General features: G+C 53.3%; 1 protein-coding gene across 1 annotated transcript in view; it reads right to left on the bottom strand.

The window, feature by feature from the left end:
• Positions 1 to 16764, bottom strand: part of TCERG1L (transcription elongation regulator 1 like) — a 194239-nt gene that overhangs the window by 8790 nt on the left and 168685 nt on the right. The window contains exons 9-10 of the mRNA XM_043926019.1: positions 14219 to 14354; positions 1915 to 2004 (exon numbers count right to left, since the gene is read on the bottom strand). Coding sequence (XP_043781954.1) covers positions 1915 to 2004; positions 14219 to 14354 — 226 coding nt within the window. The remainder of the gene's footprint in view (positions 1 to 1914; positions 2005 to 14218; positions 14355 to 16764) is intronic.

Here is a 16764-nt window from a genome sequence, read left to right on the forward strand (position 1 = left end):
AGCCTTGGCTTTTCCCACCAAACACTAAGTGATCGTGGGTCCCCCCCAGAGTCCATGATGGCTGAGTGCCAGCCAGACCCATTCATAAATAGGACCATGCTTTCTGAATGGGGCCCAGACACTGTTTCCTTCATCAGCTCAGCTTCAGCTCTGCGCCTCTGAGAAATGACAACCTTGCCGCTTTGCCGGGAGGCGGGATTTCTCTGGCGATGCCAGGTTCCCTCTGAGGCTCTCTGGTGCTGAAGGACTTCCTCCTCCTCCTCGTGGGGCTCGGGGACCACACTGCGGGGTGAGCACCGCCTGTGTGCAGTGTGAACGTCGGAGGGCCTGACGTGTCCCCTGGTGATTTCACAAAGATGCCTGCTAGTTCCCCACAAAGGGTGGACTCGGCGTGAGCTGACCGTCCATCTGGTCTGATCCGTCTGCCCCGGGTGCATCCTGGCACCCCAGCCCCTCCCGTCAGAGCCTGCCTCTCTGACAGCGGCTGCAGAGGTCAGCCGCCCCGCTGATCCTGAGGGTGCTTCTCGGATCGTGACCACCCTCCAGACTCAAGACAGCAGGCAAGAGTCCCCACTCGGCCCAGGAGCCCAGTCTGTCCAGCAAGCAAACGGGCCCTGAGCGCCCTGCCTTCTGAGAGACGGGGCCTAAACATCACACCGTCAGCGGAGGAGAGGCTTACTTCTTCAGCTTCCTTTAAGGGGCTGACGGCCTCTGAAAACATCCATGGACTAAAGGCAACAGCACTGACCTCAACGGTCAGTGAGACACCGTTGGCAGCTGCCCTGAGTGTTATCCCTTATGGTTTAAGGTGATCCTGCCACCAGAATAAACAAGCTTCTCACCGTGTGTGGTCATGGTTAGAGAGTGAACTTTCTGATTTCTAATATTGCAACAAAAGGGTGCGATGTTGCCAATGATTAAAGCCACCCGGTTTCCTCAGCTTGAGGGGAAAATAGACACAAAACGTCCAGACTCCAAGTAAGGCCCTGCCCGAGTGCCTTGTCTTGAGCCCCTGGTCTGCACCCTAAGGGAACTTCATGGGCTGACGACAGAATTGAAAATAAAGCCGCACTTTCTGTCCTTAAGGCTCCGGCTTTCCAGGATCCCACCGTCTGAAATCAGACAGACGCTTCCAGGCCCATGACGCCAGGGCCCTCCCCTGAGATGACCTTCGAGGGGCTTCTGCTCCCAGGGGTGGCTCCCGGTCACCCACGCTCCACACGCATCCCCTCTGCTCTCGGAAGGTGGGGGGAGAAGCCCGGTTGGATGGAATCAGAGAAGCAGAAGCAGAACTGGAATCCTTCTGGAACTTCTCTCAGGGCCCTTCTTGGGAGTGCTCCAGGAGCCACAGACATCAGCGGGGCTGTGAGAACCCAGGCCTCCCTACCTGTCCACACAGCTGTCCGTCTGTCTGTCTAATCCTGGAAGTGGTTCTGGCTCACTGATGGGACTGGTCAACACGCCAGGGTAGACTTCTACCAGGTATCCATTTAAAATGACCTGCAGGCCTGCAACCCATTCTTGCCTTTCTGGGGATCTGATTTCTAGAAACGTCCATCCTTTACTTCTGCTCCTACGTTCCCTGGACCTCTCCTATGTCACTGTTCTTATACTGGACCTTAAGTCTTTTTAATAGTCATTGAGGACATGGTTCATGCTCCCCCAGATTGAGTTTTCACCTTCGAATATGAGTATTGTCTTTGGGGGTCGTGACCAGACAGTTCACCAAGAGCAGGAACCAGGGTAACCCCCTCTGCCTTCAGGGCACTTTCCCCTCACAGCCCACAACCTCACGGCTTCTCCACAGACACGGCGAAGACACCAGGCACCCGTGTGTCCTCATTAACCTCTGGATGGAGCATCACTTTAACACCACGTCTCTTGAGTCTGTCAGCGTGCCTCCCACCTCCTTACCTGTTTCCGCTCCTCCGAGTTCAGCAGGAGATAGCGTGGATCAAACACGATTTTATGTAATTCTTTCTCCCAGGTAGAAAACGCTGACACCTGAAGAAAGATATTCAGTAGAGTTGCTTTTAACATCTAATGCTGAGCCCGAGTCAGGCTGAACTGGTCGATGGTGAGAAACAGCCCTAAGGAACCACGGGTTTGGGGATGCAGTGGCATTTAAAAGTGTTTGACTTGTCAAACTTTTAAGAAAATCAATTTTTCAAGCATAAGAAAATTTAATTTCTAGACTCATGACACTATGTCTACCCTGGATATCTTCCAGGGCCAAGTGCCCTGATCTAAAGCCCTGATTGTATCTGTGAGGCTGAGACATTCTCAAATGCCCTATCTTGAGAGGAGAAATTTTACTTGTAAGAATTTTCAGGATGGCACAGGCCTTAACAGAGGGCACCGTCTTGCAATTAGTCAGAATTTGGCACAATTTTAATTGATTTTTAATCAACACTTAAACCTTTTTCAGGTAGGTAACTTTTTAACCAAACTACCTTATTTTATAATAGTTTAGATTTACACAAAACTTGCAAGAATACTGTGAAGTTACTGTCTAGCCCACACGCGGTCTCCTATATTGCTAACATCTTAACGCTGGTGTGCTAGATGGATCCGCACTACTATTAACAAGAGTCTACACCTTACTCAGTTACTTTAGTCTTTGCCTAATTTTTTTTTCTGTCCTGGGATTCCACCCAGGACAAACACCACGTGTAATCTCACATCTCCTCCGGCTCTCAGGGCTGATACAGCTCCTCACTCTCCTTGGCCTGGATGACCTTGACAGCTCTGAGGAGAGCTGGTCAGGTGTTCCATGAGATGTCCCTGTGCTGGGTTTTGTCCCTGTTTTTCTCCAGTTCTACTGGGGCTGTGGGTTTGGGGAGGAAGACCCCAGAGTAACATGTCTTTCCCATCAAGGTCCGTACTGTCAATGTGACGTATCACAGCTGATGCTGACCTTGATCACCTGGCCGAGGTCTTTCTTCTCTGCATTTATGCTTTTTCCCTACATTGTGCTGTCCTCTGTGGAGAGAAGTCTCTATGTGCTTGTTCTGTTTTCCTTTAGTTGCTCAGTCGTGTCTGACTCTTTGTGACCCCGTGGACTGCAGCACTCCAGGCGTCCCTGTCCTTCCCTATTTCCCAGAGTTTGCTTAAACTCGTGTCCATTGAGTTGATGATGCCACTCGAGGGGTCTGCTCCACCTCCTGATATGGAAGAATCTGTGTAAGTTCCTTGGAATTCTTCTGGATGGGGTATTTGCCTGTTCCCCCACATTTACTTATTAGTTCAATCAACTGTTTATGTCAGTATAAACTCATAGATATTTATGTCATACTTTGGGTTGTAATCTAACATGACTGCTGATTTGTGCTCTAATTGCTCCAGGTTTGGCTGTTGTGGTTGCCTCCTGTGTCCCGGGGATGTATCCCCATTCTTCTGTTTCCTGGGCTCTTGAAGATGCTCCAGGATCATCTCCTACCTCTCCTGTGGTGGCCCGAGAATCAGCATTCTCTGAGAAGCCCTGGTCCCTCCTATCGGAGAAGATGTTGGGACCTGAGATCCAGATGAGCTCCTTGCTGCTGGGAGGTTGCCACTTCCAGACTCTCAGCTGATGGGGCAGTGAAACCTTTAAGTCATCCAAAAATAATTTTTTCACTTAAAAACACTGGCTAAATATTGGCTATGTCTTAGGCCCCTTGCTGGGTGCTGTGGGTTCAGAGAAGATAAATCAAGGCCACTGACCTTGAGAGCTTGGTGGGAGGTGAGACAGAAAGTGAATTCAGGATCTTCCAGGGGCATGAGTGTCCTTCCAGAGATGTGCCCAGGTGCAAAGGGCACAGAGAACGGCCCCCATCTGCCTGGGGGGAAACTGTCTCCAGGGCGGATGGTCCCATGTCTCCAGGGCGGGACCTGTCCCATGGAGGGGCCTGAGAGGTTGTTCAGTGGGGACTGTCCGTGGCGTGGAGGCCAGGCTCCGGGAACTGGGGGAACGTGGGGGCCACAGGGGGCCGTAGGACTGTGCAGAGCTGGGAAGAAGCAGGAGAGACAGCCTGAGTGGATGTGGGGCCACTCGGCGGCCTCAGGAACCAGAGGCTTGTCCTGAGAGCGACAGGAAGAGCCAGATGCGATGTGTGCCCAGGGGCCCAGGCGGGGGACGGACTCGGCGCAGTGGGGAGGAGAAGCTGATGGGCAGGTTCCATCAACAAGGCCCACCCGCTCCTAGTTCTGAACAGGTTACAGAATGGCTGGTAGAGATACTACTACCATAGACATGGGCTTTGCTTGGAACGGGCTTCCTTTGCGGCTCAGCTGGTACAGAATCTGCCTGCAGTGTGGGAGACTCCAGTTTGATTCCTGGGTTGGGAAGATCTCCTGGAGAATGGATAGGCTACCCACTCCAGTATTCTTGGGCTTCCTTGTGCCCCAGCTACTAAAGAATCTGCCTGCAATGCGGGAGACATGGGTTTGATCCTTGGGTTGGGAAGGTCCCCTGGAGAAGGGAAAGGCTACCCACTTCAGTATTCTGGCCTGGAGAAGTCCATGGACTGTATACCCATGGGGTCGCAGAGTCGGACACGGCTGAGCAACTTTCACTTGCTTGGAACATTATAAGGGTTTTCTACATTGACCGTTTCTGTATTCAGTAATAAAAATCAAAATTCTTTTTAAAACTCATGAGCTCTTTTATGGGGCAGGGTGAGCCAAGCTCCACCCGGGGATCTTTCTCAATTGATTAAGAACATGGTGAGGTGTTGACACATCATGGAGGGGTGGCGGTGGGGAGGATTCCGGAAGAACATCAGGGCAGAATGGTCCCTCTGTTCGTCCAGAGCTGATGCCTGACCACCTGAGCTTTGGGGTGGACCTGGAGAGAAGGGATGGTCAGCTTCAGCTCAGCCCAATCAGATGGGCATCGGTCCATCACGTAGAGCCCTGAAAAGCCCTGCAAGTTCCCAGCTCTGTATGAAAGGCAGGCGATTAGTAAGAACCGGGGTCACATATCTGATTCCACCAGTGTGATGAGAATTTTAGGAGTTCTAGATGTATAACAAACTAAATTAGAAAAAAAAAATAGCATATCATCCTTGGCTCCAAAGGAAATTACAATCTGTATACGAGGCAAGGAGATCCAACCAGTCCATCCTAAAGGAGATCAGTCCTGGGTGTTCATTGGAAGGACTGATGCTGAAGCTGAAGCTCCCAATACTTTGGCCACCTGATGCGAAGAACCAACTCCTTGGAAAAGACCCTGATGCTGGGAAAGATTGAGGGCAGAAGGAGAAGGGGGCAACAGTGGATGAGATGCTTGGATGGCATCACCGACTCAAAGGACACAAACTTGGGCAAACCCTGGGAGAGAGTGAGGGACAGGGAGGCCTGGTGTGCTGCAGTCCATGGGGTCACAGAGTCGGACACAACTTAGTCAGATATGAGTGAGCAACTGAACAACGTACGAGGCAGGAAGAGTCATCTCCACAGTGACTGTAACTTGTGATGGTCAGACAGACGTCATCACATAACCTAACAGCCAGGCCAACACATGCTCTCGACGTGTGGAGGAGGGTGCAGTGCTGGGCGGAGGGGCAGCCTGGCCATGGGGCCCGTGACCGAGGCTGGAGCCAATGGGAGGGCTGGAGTCAAGTGTGAAACAGGGTCTGACAGTGCCTGCAGGGGGACACGGCCTTGTCCACCGGACCGACTCTTCCCAAAGGACCCTGAGGACTGTTGCTGCCTCAACCTTGAGACTCGCTCCTGATGGAAGACCAGTCTCCCCAGGCCTGCGTCCCTGCAGTCACGTCCTGGTAGGCTTATTCTGTGGGGCAGGGCCAAGGCCTCCCCTTTCTTGCTAGAGGCCAGTGGGGAGCTGTTCTCCACTCCCAGGGGTCCCCGAATTCCCTGTTGTGGTCCCCTCTGCAGTAGGATGGCTTCTTCAAAACCGGTGGGAGAACCTCTACATATGAGGCCCCATCTTACATACTATCACACCATCACAGGGGAACGCCTCCATCCTATCCACAGGCCAGCCCCCCTTCAAGCGAGGGGGTCATTCAGGATGGGCGTCCCGGGGTCGGAGTCCTGGGACCACTGTTGGGATGTGCCCCCGCAGCAGGTCTCTGCGACGAATGCACCCTCTCGCCTCCAACATGGCCTTCATTCTCAACCTTGATCTTCATCCGTCATCTGCATAACAGACCTTCCTTTGATACTCTGGCATTTTACATGTGCTTTGGTCCTGGGTAGTGGGATTCATCAGCCCATTTTAGACCCTTTCCTGTAGAAATCCAGTCCTTCCCTGCAGCCTGGCTGGGTCTGAGGTGTTTCCGTCTCCCATCCTGGGCTATGTTCTGTGATCTTCATGTCATCTCCTGAGAGTTGGCAACATATTCCCAGAAGCATCTGAACCGAGTGGGTACTGACACAGGGTGGCACCCTGCCACGGGCGAAGGTCGGTGCTCCATCGTGATGCGAGCACATGTGGACACAGCCCACGCCGGCAGGTTAGGGCTCTGGTGAGCGCTCACACACATCTTTATTTGACCTCCCCCTGGAGCCCCATCCTGGAGTATCGCCATCATTTGGGAACCAGGAGAGCTCAGGCAGTGGGTCCCCTGGGCTGTGCTGGGGGCCAGGCCCTTCCTTCCTCCCAGCCTCCTGCGGCAGACACCGCCCCCCCCCCACCGGCCTGACTCATCCCTGGGGTCTGAACTGCGCTCCCTGCCATTTTGACAAGGGCCGACAGCAGAGCTTGCCATTCAAACAGGCACAAGGAAGGAGCAGCCGCGTGGACCCTGGCTGGGGCGCAGTCCCCAAGCTAAGACTGTTGCTGCCACATTATGGAACAGGGTCCACCCCATCGGGGTCGGGGCCACCGCCTGCCTGGCCAGCAGGGGTGCCCTCCTGGCTCTGCACCTCCAGCCCCCAGCCTGGTCCCAACACCACCCCCTCCGTCAGCGGCGCCCTCCACGCCTCCCGTCCCTGCAGGGCTGCCCCCCTTTCCCCCACACAGCCTCCAGCCCTGACTCTGAAGGTCGGGTGTGAACACGCGCCCTGCCCGCTCCCCTTCCTCCCTCTGGGCCTCCGTTCCATCCTCCTCGCCGCCTGCGGCTCTGCAGATGACAGACGGCATGTTCCTTGCAATTAGCTCTCACGCCATTACCCTCTTTATCCACTTTCCTGGAACGCACAGCTGTGTCTTCTATTTCTGGCTCTGGAGTTCCTGACCGTTCAAGGGGCTGGAGGCGGGCGCAGCACAGGATGCAGCGAGCAGGCCGCTCCTGGGCTCAGCCTGCCTGGGACGCAGGGTCATCTTGAAGTTTGGGAGGGAATTCCAGGCATACCGGCCATCGACGCGGGGAAGAAGAAGGGCTCAGGGTGAGGCAGGAGAGAGCAGGTGCCCCCCAGGGTGCCACCCCTCAGGGGGACTGTGGAGGACACAGGTAGAACCTGCTGGAACCCGTCTGCGATTCATCCAATCACGGGGCAGGAAGTGGAGGGTTTCCTCCTGGCCCCACCCCTTCCTGGTGCAGTGTTGCCCCTGGCAATGCTCCAACCTTAAATTCAGAGGGACTGGTCAGCATGTGAAGAGGTCCCCTGAGCCCAGGTGACCCCCAGGTGACCCCGAAATGGCAGAGGGGTTGGGTGCCCCCCGCCAGGACTCTGGGACTTGCTGACTTCTGCCCCATCTCCCAGTGCTCAGAGTGTGTTACTACTTTTTGTCCTTTTTATTTTTTTTGTATTTTGATCAGTAAATAAATTCTTGCACTGTTATTCCGCAATATCTCACCTAACTTAGCTTTCACACTAGGGTTAGTTATACTCCTGTCTTAAGCTTACAGTGGGTGGTCCATGTGCCCCGCCCCCCAGGTCATCTTCTTGTTAGACCGCGGTCTACTCACTAAAAGAGGTGACCACAGTCATATCTGCAGAGTGGAATCACCAAAAGCTGTGGCCGTTAATTCAGTAAGGAAGAACCACAGCACAGAAGCCGAGGGAAAACACAAATCAAAGGGAAGGAACCATGAGATTCAAAAAATAATAAATAGTAAATATCTATACTTCTTACTATTCAGTGGTGGTGGAGCGTGCTGAGAGAACAAATTTTCAGGAACTTTCAAATACTGCTGGGAGAATACATTGTGTGAAAACAACTTTTTCCAAAACAATTTGATAATACAGGTCAGATGTTGACGGCATGCAGGAAGCAATCCCACACACACAGAAACTAACATTCATGCATCAGTACAGTCATCAGAGTATTATTTAAACTAGCAAAATTGAGCAGTAGACTAAATGAATGAAAATGAGGGCGCTTTGAATGGACAATGAACAGTTATACCCTCATCAAAAATGTTTCCAAAGGTTTATAATAATATTTTAAAACTGCTTCAAAGGAGAAAATAGTATACAAATGTATAAATTACCTTATCAAATTACCTATATATATATATTTTTTTAAATGAGACTTCCCAGGTGGTCCAGTGGTTAAGAATCTGCCTGCCAATGCAGGGGACACGGGTTTGATCCCTGGTCCAGGACGATGCAACATGCCGAGGATCAGCGAAGCTCCACGTTGCCACAACTACTCAGCCTGAGCTCTAGAGCCCTCAAACCACAACCACGGAGGCCCACGGCCCTCGAGAGCCTGTGCTCTGCAACGAGAGGAGCCACCACGATAAGGAGCCTCGCACCGCAACTGGAGAGGAGCCCCCGCTCCCCACAACTTGAGAGAGCCTGCAGGCAGCGGTGATCACCCAGCACAGCCCAAGTTAACGGACAAATAAAATAAAAAATTGGTTCAGCCACGTTTAACTACGGTTCAATCCTGGTAATACTATATAACTATACTGTATAATATGTATTATACTACATAATACGAGTGTTTAATTTTGCTAGTGCTTTAACATCTGTTTTTAGGATAAAAAGACTAGAAGGAAAGGTATCCATTGATGGCAACAATTGCGTCTTAGGACTTTGGGTGATTTTTATTCCTGTTCTTTGAATTTTGCATCTTTCTTATAAAGAGCATGCACTCCTTCGATGGCTCGATCTTGTTTTATTAGTGGCTTGTGCCTGGTGAGACTTTGAAGAGTTGCCATAGAAACACGAAGCAGATAAGCTTCCTAAGGAGCAAGGATATGTCTCATGGAGAAGTTCCTGCTGGTCTCCAGGACTCCAGAGCCACGACTTAGGCACTTCGCCTCCAGGGCCATCTCAACCCCAATGCATACCCGCACATGACTGAGCCCTTCCCAAATGCATCTGGCCCAGTGGCCACTACAGCTGCAGGGAACGCCACCTACGCATCTGGGCAAAGGGGCACTAGACACCAGCCACGGGGGGCGGTGCTCCTGCCCCCACCCGGGAGAAGGGAGAAGGCACGCACCGTGATGGCAGGAGGGCACCAGGGGAAGAGTCTCTCCTTCATCTGGACGGCCTTTGCACCAACAACTCCTTAGCGCAGAGAGAGAGCCCTGTGGCCCGCTGGGGCGGGTGTGTGGATTGTGAATTCTTCTTTCCTACACAGGCTCAGATCCTAAGTCCAGGGGTCTCAGCAGCAGAGCTGGCCACTGTGCCAGTCTCCCCAAGGCTGCCTGCAGCTGCGAAGCTGGCCGGGGGTTCCCCTGCAGAGGGACCCGGGAGTGTCTGAATCAAGATTCAAGGTTATGGAACAGTCTTTCTTTCCTGGCCTCTGGGAAAGCCACTTCCCAAGGGCTATTTTGCAGAAGGAAGAGACCCTCGATAAATTGTCTCTAATGCATTTATCTAAATAGACAGCGTTAAATTAATCAGCTGCTGCTCAATTAATCCTGCCCTTTATAGACTGAAGTTTAAAGAGAGCTCTATTGTGGTTTATACTAGTGAAAGACTATAAAAACAAAGCCTTCCATTTACATATTACAAAACCACAAAAATGAAAGCCTTTCCCCAAGCCAAAATCCCCATGGCATTCCCCAAGCCAAAATCCCCATGGCATACCCCAAACCATGCCCTTTTTAAACTACTAGAAATCATACACCTAGCTCCCTCTTTCTATAAGCACATGAATCTCTGAGCTGAAGCATTGAACAAATGCAATAAAAAATCTTATTAATCACTCAGTCTATGAAAAAGGTGACCTTTTTGAGCCTCATTTTTAAGCAACTAGAAATCTGATGGGCTTAGCCATGAAAGCCTCTTGAGCATGAGTAACTCATAAAATCTGCCGACATACTTTATAAAATCAAGAGTCATAAACGTGGGCATTGCTTTATGACATCAGCAGTACATTCAGGTTGGTCTTCTCTATTCATGAGGGGTACGTGGGCTTCTTCTGAAATCCTTGTAAGATGAGGGTCTCAGCTCACCCCCATCTCTGTCTCCTGGGAATACCCAGAATACTGGAGCTGGTGCCTCCCGTTTCCACGTTGTTTTCACGCCGATTCTCCTATGTGAGTATATCTAAGAAGCAAGGCTGGGTGGACTCACCTCAATGAGGCAAGCATGCACTGAATATCCGCTTAGTAAAACCGCTCAGCTGAGGGCTCTGGGTTGCACCGGAGACCACGCAGACTCCGTGTCCTCGAGAGGGCGGGGTGGGGTCTCCAGCAGCCCTCACCCCCCAAGTGGCTTAATATCATGCTGTGTGGGTAAGTTGGACTTGGTTGGTTTCCAAAACAAAGAGGTGGGAACCTAGACGTGGATGAGATGAATGTTTCTCAAACGCTCACGGTGGCATCGCTTCTCAGGGAATTCTCTGTTAACTCCACCGGGACAGACTGGCTGGGTCCACTCAGACCTCAGAACTGTGACTACTCCTGCACTATCCTTGCCATCAGAAGAGGCCTGGGGGCAAGACTCAGGTGCTTCCACCGCTGTGGTCTGTAAAGAAGAATCCTCCTCTTGGCAACTTTGTGGGGAGAGGAGCCCGCTTTATCGTGAGTGATGTCTTATCCTGTAAATGCCACACGAGCAGAGGAACAGGAAACGGGAAGAACAACTGCTCCAGGAGATAAACCCCCTCATCCAGGCGCCATGGGCCCCCTCCCTGGTCAGCGCTGGGCCGGCCCAGGGCACATGCAGAAGACCGGGGCCTAGAGGTGAAGGGAATCCCGGGAGGTCGCTGAGCGCCCCTGGGAGCCAGTGCCTGGAGCCAGGCTCGAGGAGCCCAGTGGGGCCGCAGAGGCCCCTGCCTCCGGGACCCAGCACAACAACTCGGCCACAAGGAAGGCACGCAGGGCGGCCGTGGGGCACCACGTGTCTGCCAGGGAGCCAGCGGGCAGGGCTTGGAGGGCCTCCCGGGAAAGGGGCCTCGTGCCAAGAGTGCGAGGAGGGCGGGGCGAGGGAGACCGCTCAGGGCCCAGCCCGGCGGGGACGCGGGGCACCAGCCCTCAGGACCCCGAGGCGGGCCCGATGGCCACGGAGCAGGCAGCCCCTTCGGGTGGCAGTGGCGGCGTCTCAACCCAGCCAGCTCCATCCTCCCAGGGCACCTGGGGCTCGACGGCCGACCCACTTCTCCAGCGTGGGAGCAGCGGGCCGGGGCAGCCAGAGCCTGGCACTCTGGCCCGTGCTCCTGGCCTCCTCTCCTAGGCCAGGGGGAGAGGTCACGTCTTGACTGTTGACGTGGGGAGTCTGAGAACGGGGCAGTGAGGGCCGAGCCGGGAGTGAGGGGAAGGCGCAGGGGAGCCCTGCCCATCGGCCACGTGAGGTCTGTGGTGGGCCTGGTAGGGAGCACACACCACACACAGACACACACGCGTGTACACTCACAGCACGCACACAGACAGACACACATATACACACTCACAGAACACAGAGGGAGACACACACGTGTATACACTCCCAGAACACACAGAGAGATGCACATATACACTCATGGCACACACACACATATACACTCAAGGCACACAGACACACACGTGTAGACACAGCACACACACAGAGACACACATGCATATACACTCACAGAACACGAAGAGAGACACACATATACACACTCACAGAACACACACAGACACACACGTGTACACACAGCACACACACAGACACACAAACTCACAGCACACACACAGACACACACGTGTACACACAGCGCACACACAGAGACACACACACATATATACTCACAGAACACAAACAGAGACACACATATACACACTCACAGAACACACAGAGAGACGCACATATACACTCACAGTGCACACACACACACACACACACATATAAACTCACAGCACACACACAGACAGACACATATACACACTCACAGAACACAAAGAGAGACACACATACACACACTCACAGAACACACAGAGAGACGCACATATACACTCACAGTGCACACACACACATGCACACACATATAAACTCACAGCACACACACAGACAGACACACATATACACACTCACAGAACACAGAGGGTGACACACACGTGTATACACTCAGAGAACACACAGAGAGGCGCACATATACACTCACGGCACACAGACACACACGTGTACACACAGCATACACACAGACACACACGTGTACACACAGCACACACACAGAGACACACACACATATACACTCACAGAACACAAAGAGACACACATATACACTCACAGCACACAGACACACATACATATAAACTCACGACACACACACACACACTCATGGCACACAGATGCACACATGTACACACTCACAGCACACAGACACATATGTGTACACACTCACAGCACACACACATGTATACATTCATAGCACACAGATATACACTCAGAGAACACACAAGAGAGACATACACATACACTCATGGCACACAGACACACACGTGTATACACTCATGGTACACAGACACACACATGTATACACTCATGGTACACAGACACACGTGTAAACACTCACAGCACACACAAAGAGACACACAGACACACCTGTGTACACTCACAGCACACACACACACATACACCTCTACACACAGCGCACACACACACACACAGACACACCCCTCAGAAGAGCATCAGCTGCTCCCAAGGCCATCCCATCCTACAGGATTTTCTGATGAAATCACCTCTACATCTTGAAAGAAAGAAGAAAGTTGCATGGGGAGGGATTCTTTTTTGAAACAGCATTTTAGCCTAGTAAATACAACTCTTAAAATCATGTTTTTTAAAACTACCTGCCCTCTGTCCACACTGGGGACGAGTCCTGTGTGCGTGTGAGTTCACATGTCCCGAGGCGTCCTCGTGAATTCACACTGAACATATAGCATCGCCACTCTGAGCTCACAAGCCTACTTCTCCAGGTCCTCGCGACGAGGGCTGTATTTTACTTTTGAGTGTCTCCAGACAGATAAAGCGACGCGTGCATTAAAATTCATGGTGCGGAGGAGATGAGGGGCCCCTCGGAGGGTGGCTGAGATAATCTCCTTCTCACTCCTAATTCTTCAAGAGCTCACACCGGCTCAGCTCTGGGAGCCTCGGCCCCGCCCGCCCAGGCGCCAGCCCTGCTCAGGCTCCCCCGGGGGGAGTCGGGGTCTCCGCAGACTGCCCTCCCCTTGGTTCGTGGCTGCATCTGCTCTGGGAGGGGCCTCTCAGGAGGCAGCCTGTCCCGGGTGCTGACTGCAGAGGGAATTTGCTTTTGCATTCCCAAGGCCACTTACAGTGTTCACTGTAATTATCATTACACACCAGCTCCTAGCACTGCCTTTTGCGTTCAGGCTCATCTTACGAAGAAATCCAACTTGGCTGAACTACTGTATCAGGCTCATTTTATACCCAAAAGCCAAAACAGGAAATAAAGTCATTGGACTGGGATTCAATTATTAAAATGCTTGTCCCCCTTCAAGTTAAATGAGATTCAGAAGTCAACAACCGTTAAGACATCCCAGCTGTTCAAAACCCATTGGGCTGACCCAGAGGGGTGCGAGCCTCTCCCCGAGTGAGATCACCGCAGGGCGCGTCTCGTTGAGGCTTGGACGTCAGAAGCCGGCCGGGTGCCTGCAGGAGGGCCATGGACACAAACCAGCGCTGCGTCCTGGGGACTGTTCCTTCTGGGAGACCTGTACCTGCTCACCGCACAGCCGCATCTGCGGACAGGGGGCAAGAACCGCCCGCGACGCATCACACCCTCCAAAGCCTTGCTCCCTCCTAGGGCTGGTCCCTTTGCGTGTCTCTTGGCCCCTGAAAGTCCTGCATGTAGCCTGCATGCAGCTCGGTGAGGAAGGGGAAGTGGCCCTGGGGGGGTGGTGGCCGGCTCGCCCCCACCCCACTGAGGCGGACACCGTGGGTCCCTTACCCCTCTCTCCAGAAGCATGTCTCGGAAGTGGGTCGCTCGCTCCTCCAGTGGCAGAAGGATCTGGGGTGGGGGTGTCTTGGCGCCCGCGTCCTGTCTCTCCGCCTCCTGGGGCCTGGGACTCACATGGCCTTCCGTCCTTCAGGGAACAAGATACAGAGAGTCAACCAGGGCCTTAGAGACCCACCTGATTCTCACTGCAACCTTTCAAAGCCCTCTGGCCCCTGGAAGGAGCAGAGTCTTTGAACACTTTGCAAAGCCCAGCTCAGATGAGACTCGGATCCTGGGATGCAAACAGCTTTGCTGCGTTTGGGGCAGAAAGTGGAACAGAAGCCCTAACGGGGTAGCACAGCTGGAGGGAGACCTCAGTGGGGCCTGAGGGTTGAGAGCACTCAGAACAGCCTGGGAAGGAGGCCGAGTGGCCCTGAAGCTTCCCTGCCAGAGGCTGCTGTCACCCGAGCGAACAGAGCGAATCTGTCTGTCTGCAGTGACTTGAATGAGTCACTGCATCTTGAACCTGGTTCCACTTTGGCTTTTAGACTTGACTTTGGACAAAGGCATGGAAGACAGTTATGGGGAAGTTATTCTGTCTACAGCCAGAGGGCAGAAAGCGTTGTCTGAGGGTTTAGCCCAAAAGGGAGGATTTAGTGACGGCAGTGAGACCCTGGGGGGTCTGCAAAGGACAGGGAGAGCTAGGTGACCGTGAGCCCAGGGGTGGCCGCAGCCCAGGCCCGGACACAAGGGCAGGGAGGAAGCCAGGCCCAGCGTGGGCACGGGGAGGGGCCAGGCGGGGTGGCCGAGAGGAAGGAGAGAGCCCCCTCACGAAGCAGCGACCCGGCCACTCGCATCATTTGTTCAACTGCCCATCTGATGGAGGTCCTCGTGGTTCTACTCCTCGCGCTGGAAGCACCTGGAAACCTCCCTCTACCGCACCTTGCCGCTCGCTGCTGGAAGAAAGCATCTGGCCAAACAGACACTGCTACTCCCACCTTCACCCTTCCTGCTCCCTGACGTGGCCCTGCGGGGAGTGGTCTGCCCAGCACCTTGCCCCCAACCTCTCCCCATCTCCTCCCTCTCTGCCTCTTCTCACCCGTGAGGTGCCTACTGGACCCCTGCTGCCCAGAAGGCATCCTAGCTCTGACACCCAGATCCCTCTGTGGGTGCACCCACAAAATTAAAAGACGCTCCTTGCAAGATAATCTATGACAAACCTAGACAGCATATTAAAGAGCAGAGTCATCACTTTGCTGACAAAGTCAACAAAGTCAAAGCCATAGTCTGCATATTCAAAGATATGGTTTTTCTAGTAGTCATGAATGAATGTGAGAGGTGGACCATAGAAAATGCTGAATGCTGAAGAATTGATGCTTTCGAATTGTGGTGTTGGAGAAGACTCTTGAGAATCCCTTGGGCTGCAAGGAGATCCAACCAGTCCATACTAAAGGAGATCAGTCCTGAATATTCATTGGAAGGACTGATGCTGAAGCTGAAGCTCCAACACTTTGGCCACCTGATGCAAAGAGCTGACTCATTAGAAAAGACTCAGATGCTGGCAAAGATTGAAGGCAGGAGGAGAAGGGGATGACAGAGGATGAGATGGTTGGATGGCATCACCGACTCAATGGACATGGGTTTGAGCAAGCTCTGGGAGATGGTGATGGACAGGGAGGCCTGGTGTGCTGCAGTCCAGAGTTGGACGGCTTAGTGACTGAACAATGCCACCAACACTCCCCCACCCTCCAGGCCCAGGACTGCAGGCAGTGACCTCAACAGGCCGGTGCAAGCCTGGTCGGAGGCCACCTTTCCTGGCAGTCCTTAGGAGGAGTCTGCTGACTTCCCACCTCCCACATACAGGATAGCATCCTGGGCGCTCACAGGTCCGGAACAGCAGGGCACGCGCATTTCAAAGCCCGCTGCTCCCCAGGAATTGCAGGGTTAAAGGCAGTCACACCACGCATGTCTGGGTTTCCTGATGTAGGTCACGATCAGGGCTCCCCAGGCGATCTGTTACCGGGGGACCTGTGGCAGGGTCTGCAGACATTTGTGGTTGTCACCGCTCGGAAGGTGCTCCCAGCATGTAGGAACAGAGGCCAGGGCAATGCGCAGGATGTTCTGGGCATATCTCTATCCCCGCATGTGGGGAGGAGGAGACAACCATCCAGGTCACGGGTGCTGCTTGCTAAGTCGCTTCAGTTGTGCCCAACTCTCTGTGGACACCGTGGACCCTAGCCCAGCAGGCTCCTCTGTCTGTGGGACTCTCCAGGCAAGAATACTGGAATGGGTGGCCATGCCCTCCGTCAGGGGATCTTCCCGACCCAGGAATCGAACTCGAGTCTCTTACATATCCTGCATTGGCAGGTGGCTTCCTTCCCACTGGTGTCACCGGGGAAGTGTCAGCTCCTGAAGCCCACCAAGCCGGCAGCTTCTCCAGCTCTGACCAGGGTGCCGTGAAGACACGCAGGTTAACAGCTTGGGACATGCCAGGGACGTGGGATATATATACCATGTGCTACATCTAACAGGGGTTGCCACGCATCAGGGTTATAATA

The sequence above is a fragment of the Cervus elaphus genome, chromosome 15 (assembly GCF_910594005.1).
Source record: "Cervus elaphus chromosome 15, mCerEla1.1, whole genome shotgun sequence".
In the NCBI taxonomy this organism is placed as follows: Eukaryota; Metazoa; Chordata; class Mammalia; order Artiodactyla; family Cervidae; genus Cervus; species Cervus elaphus.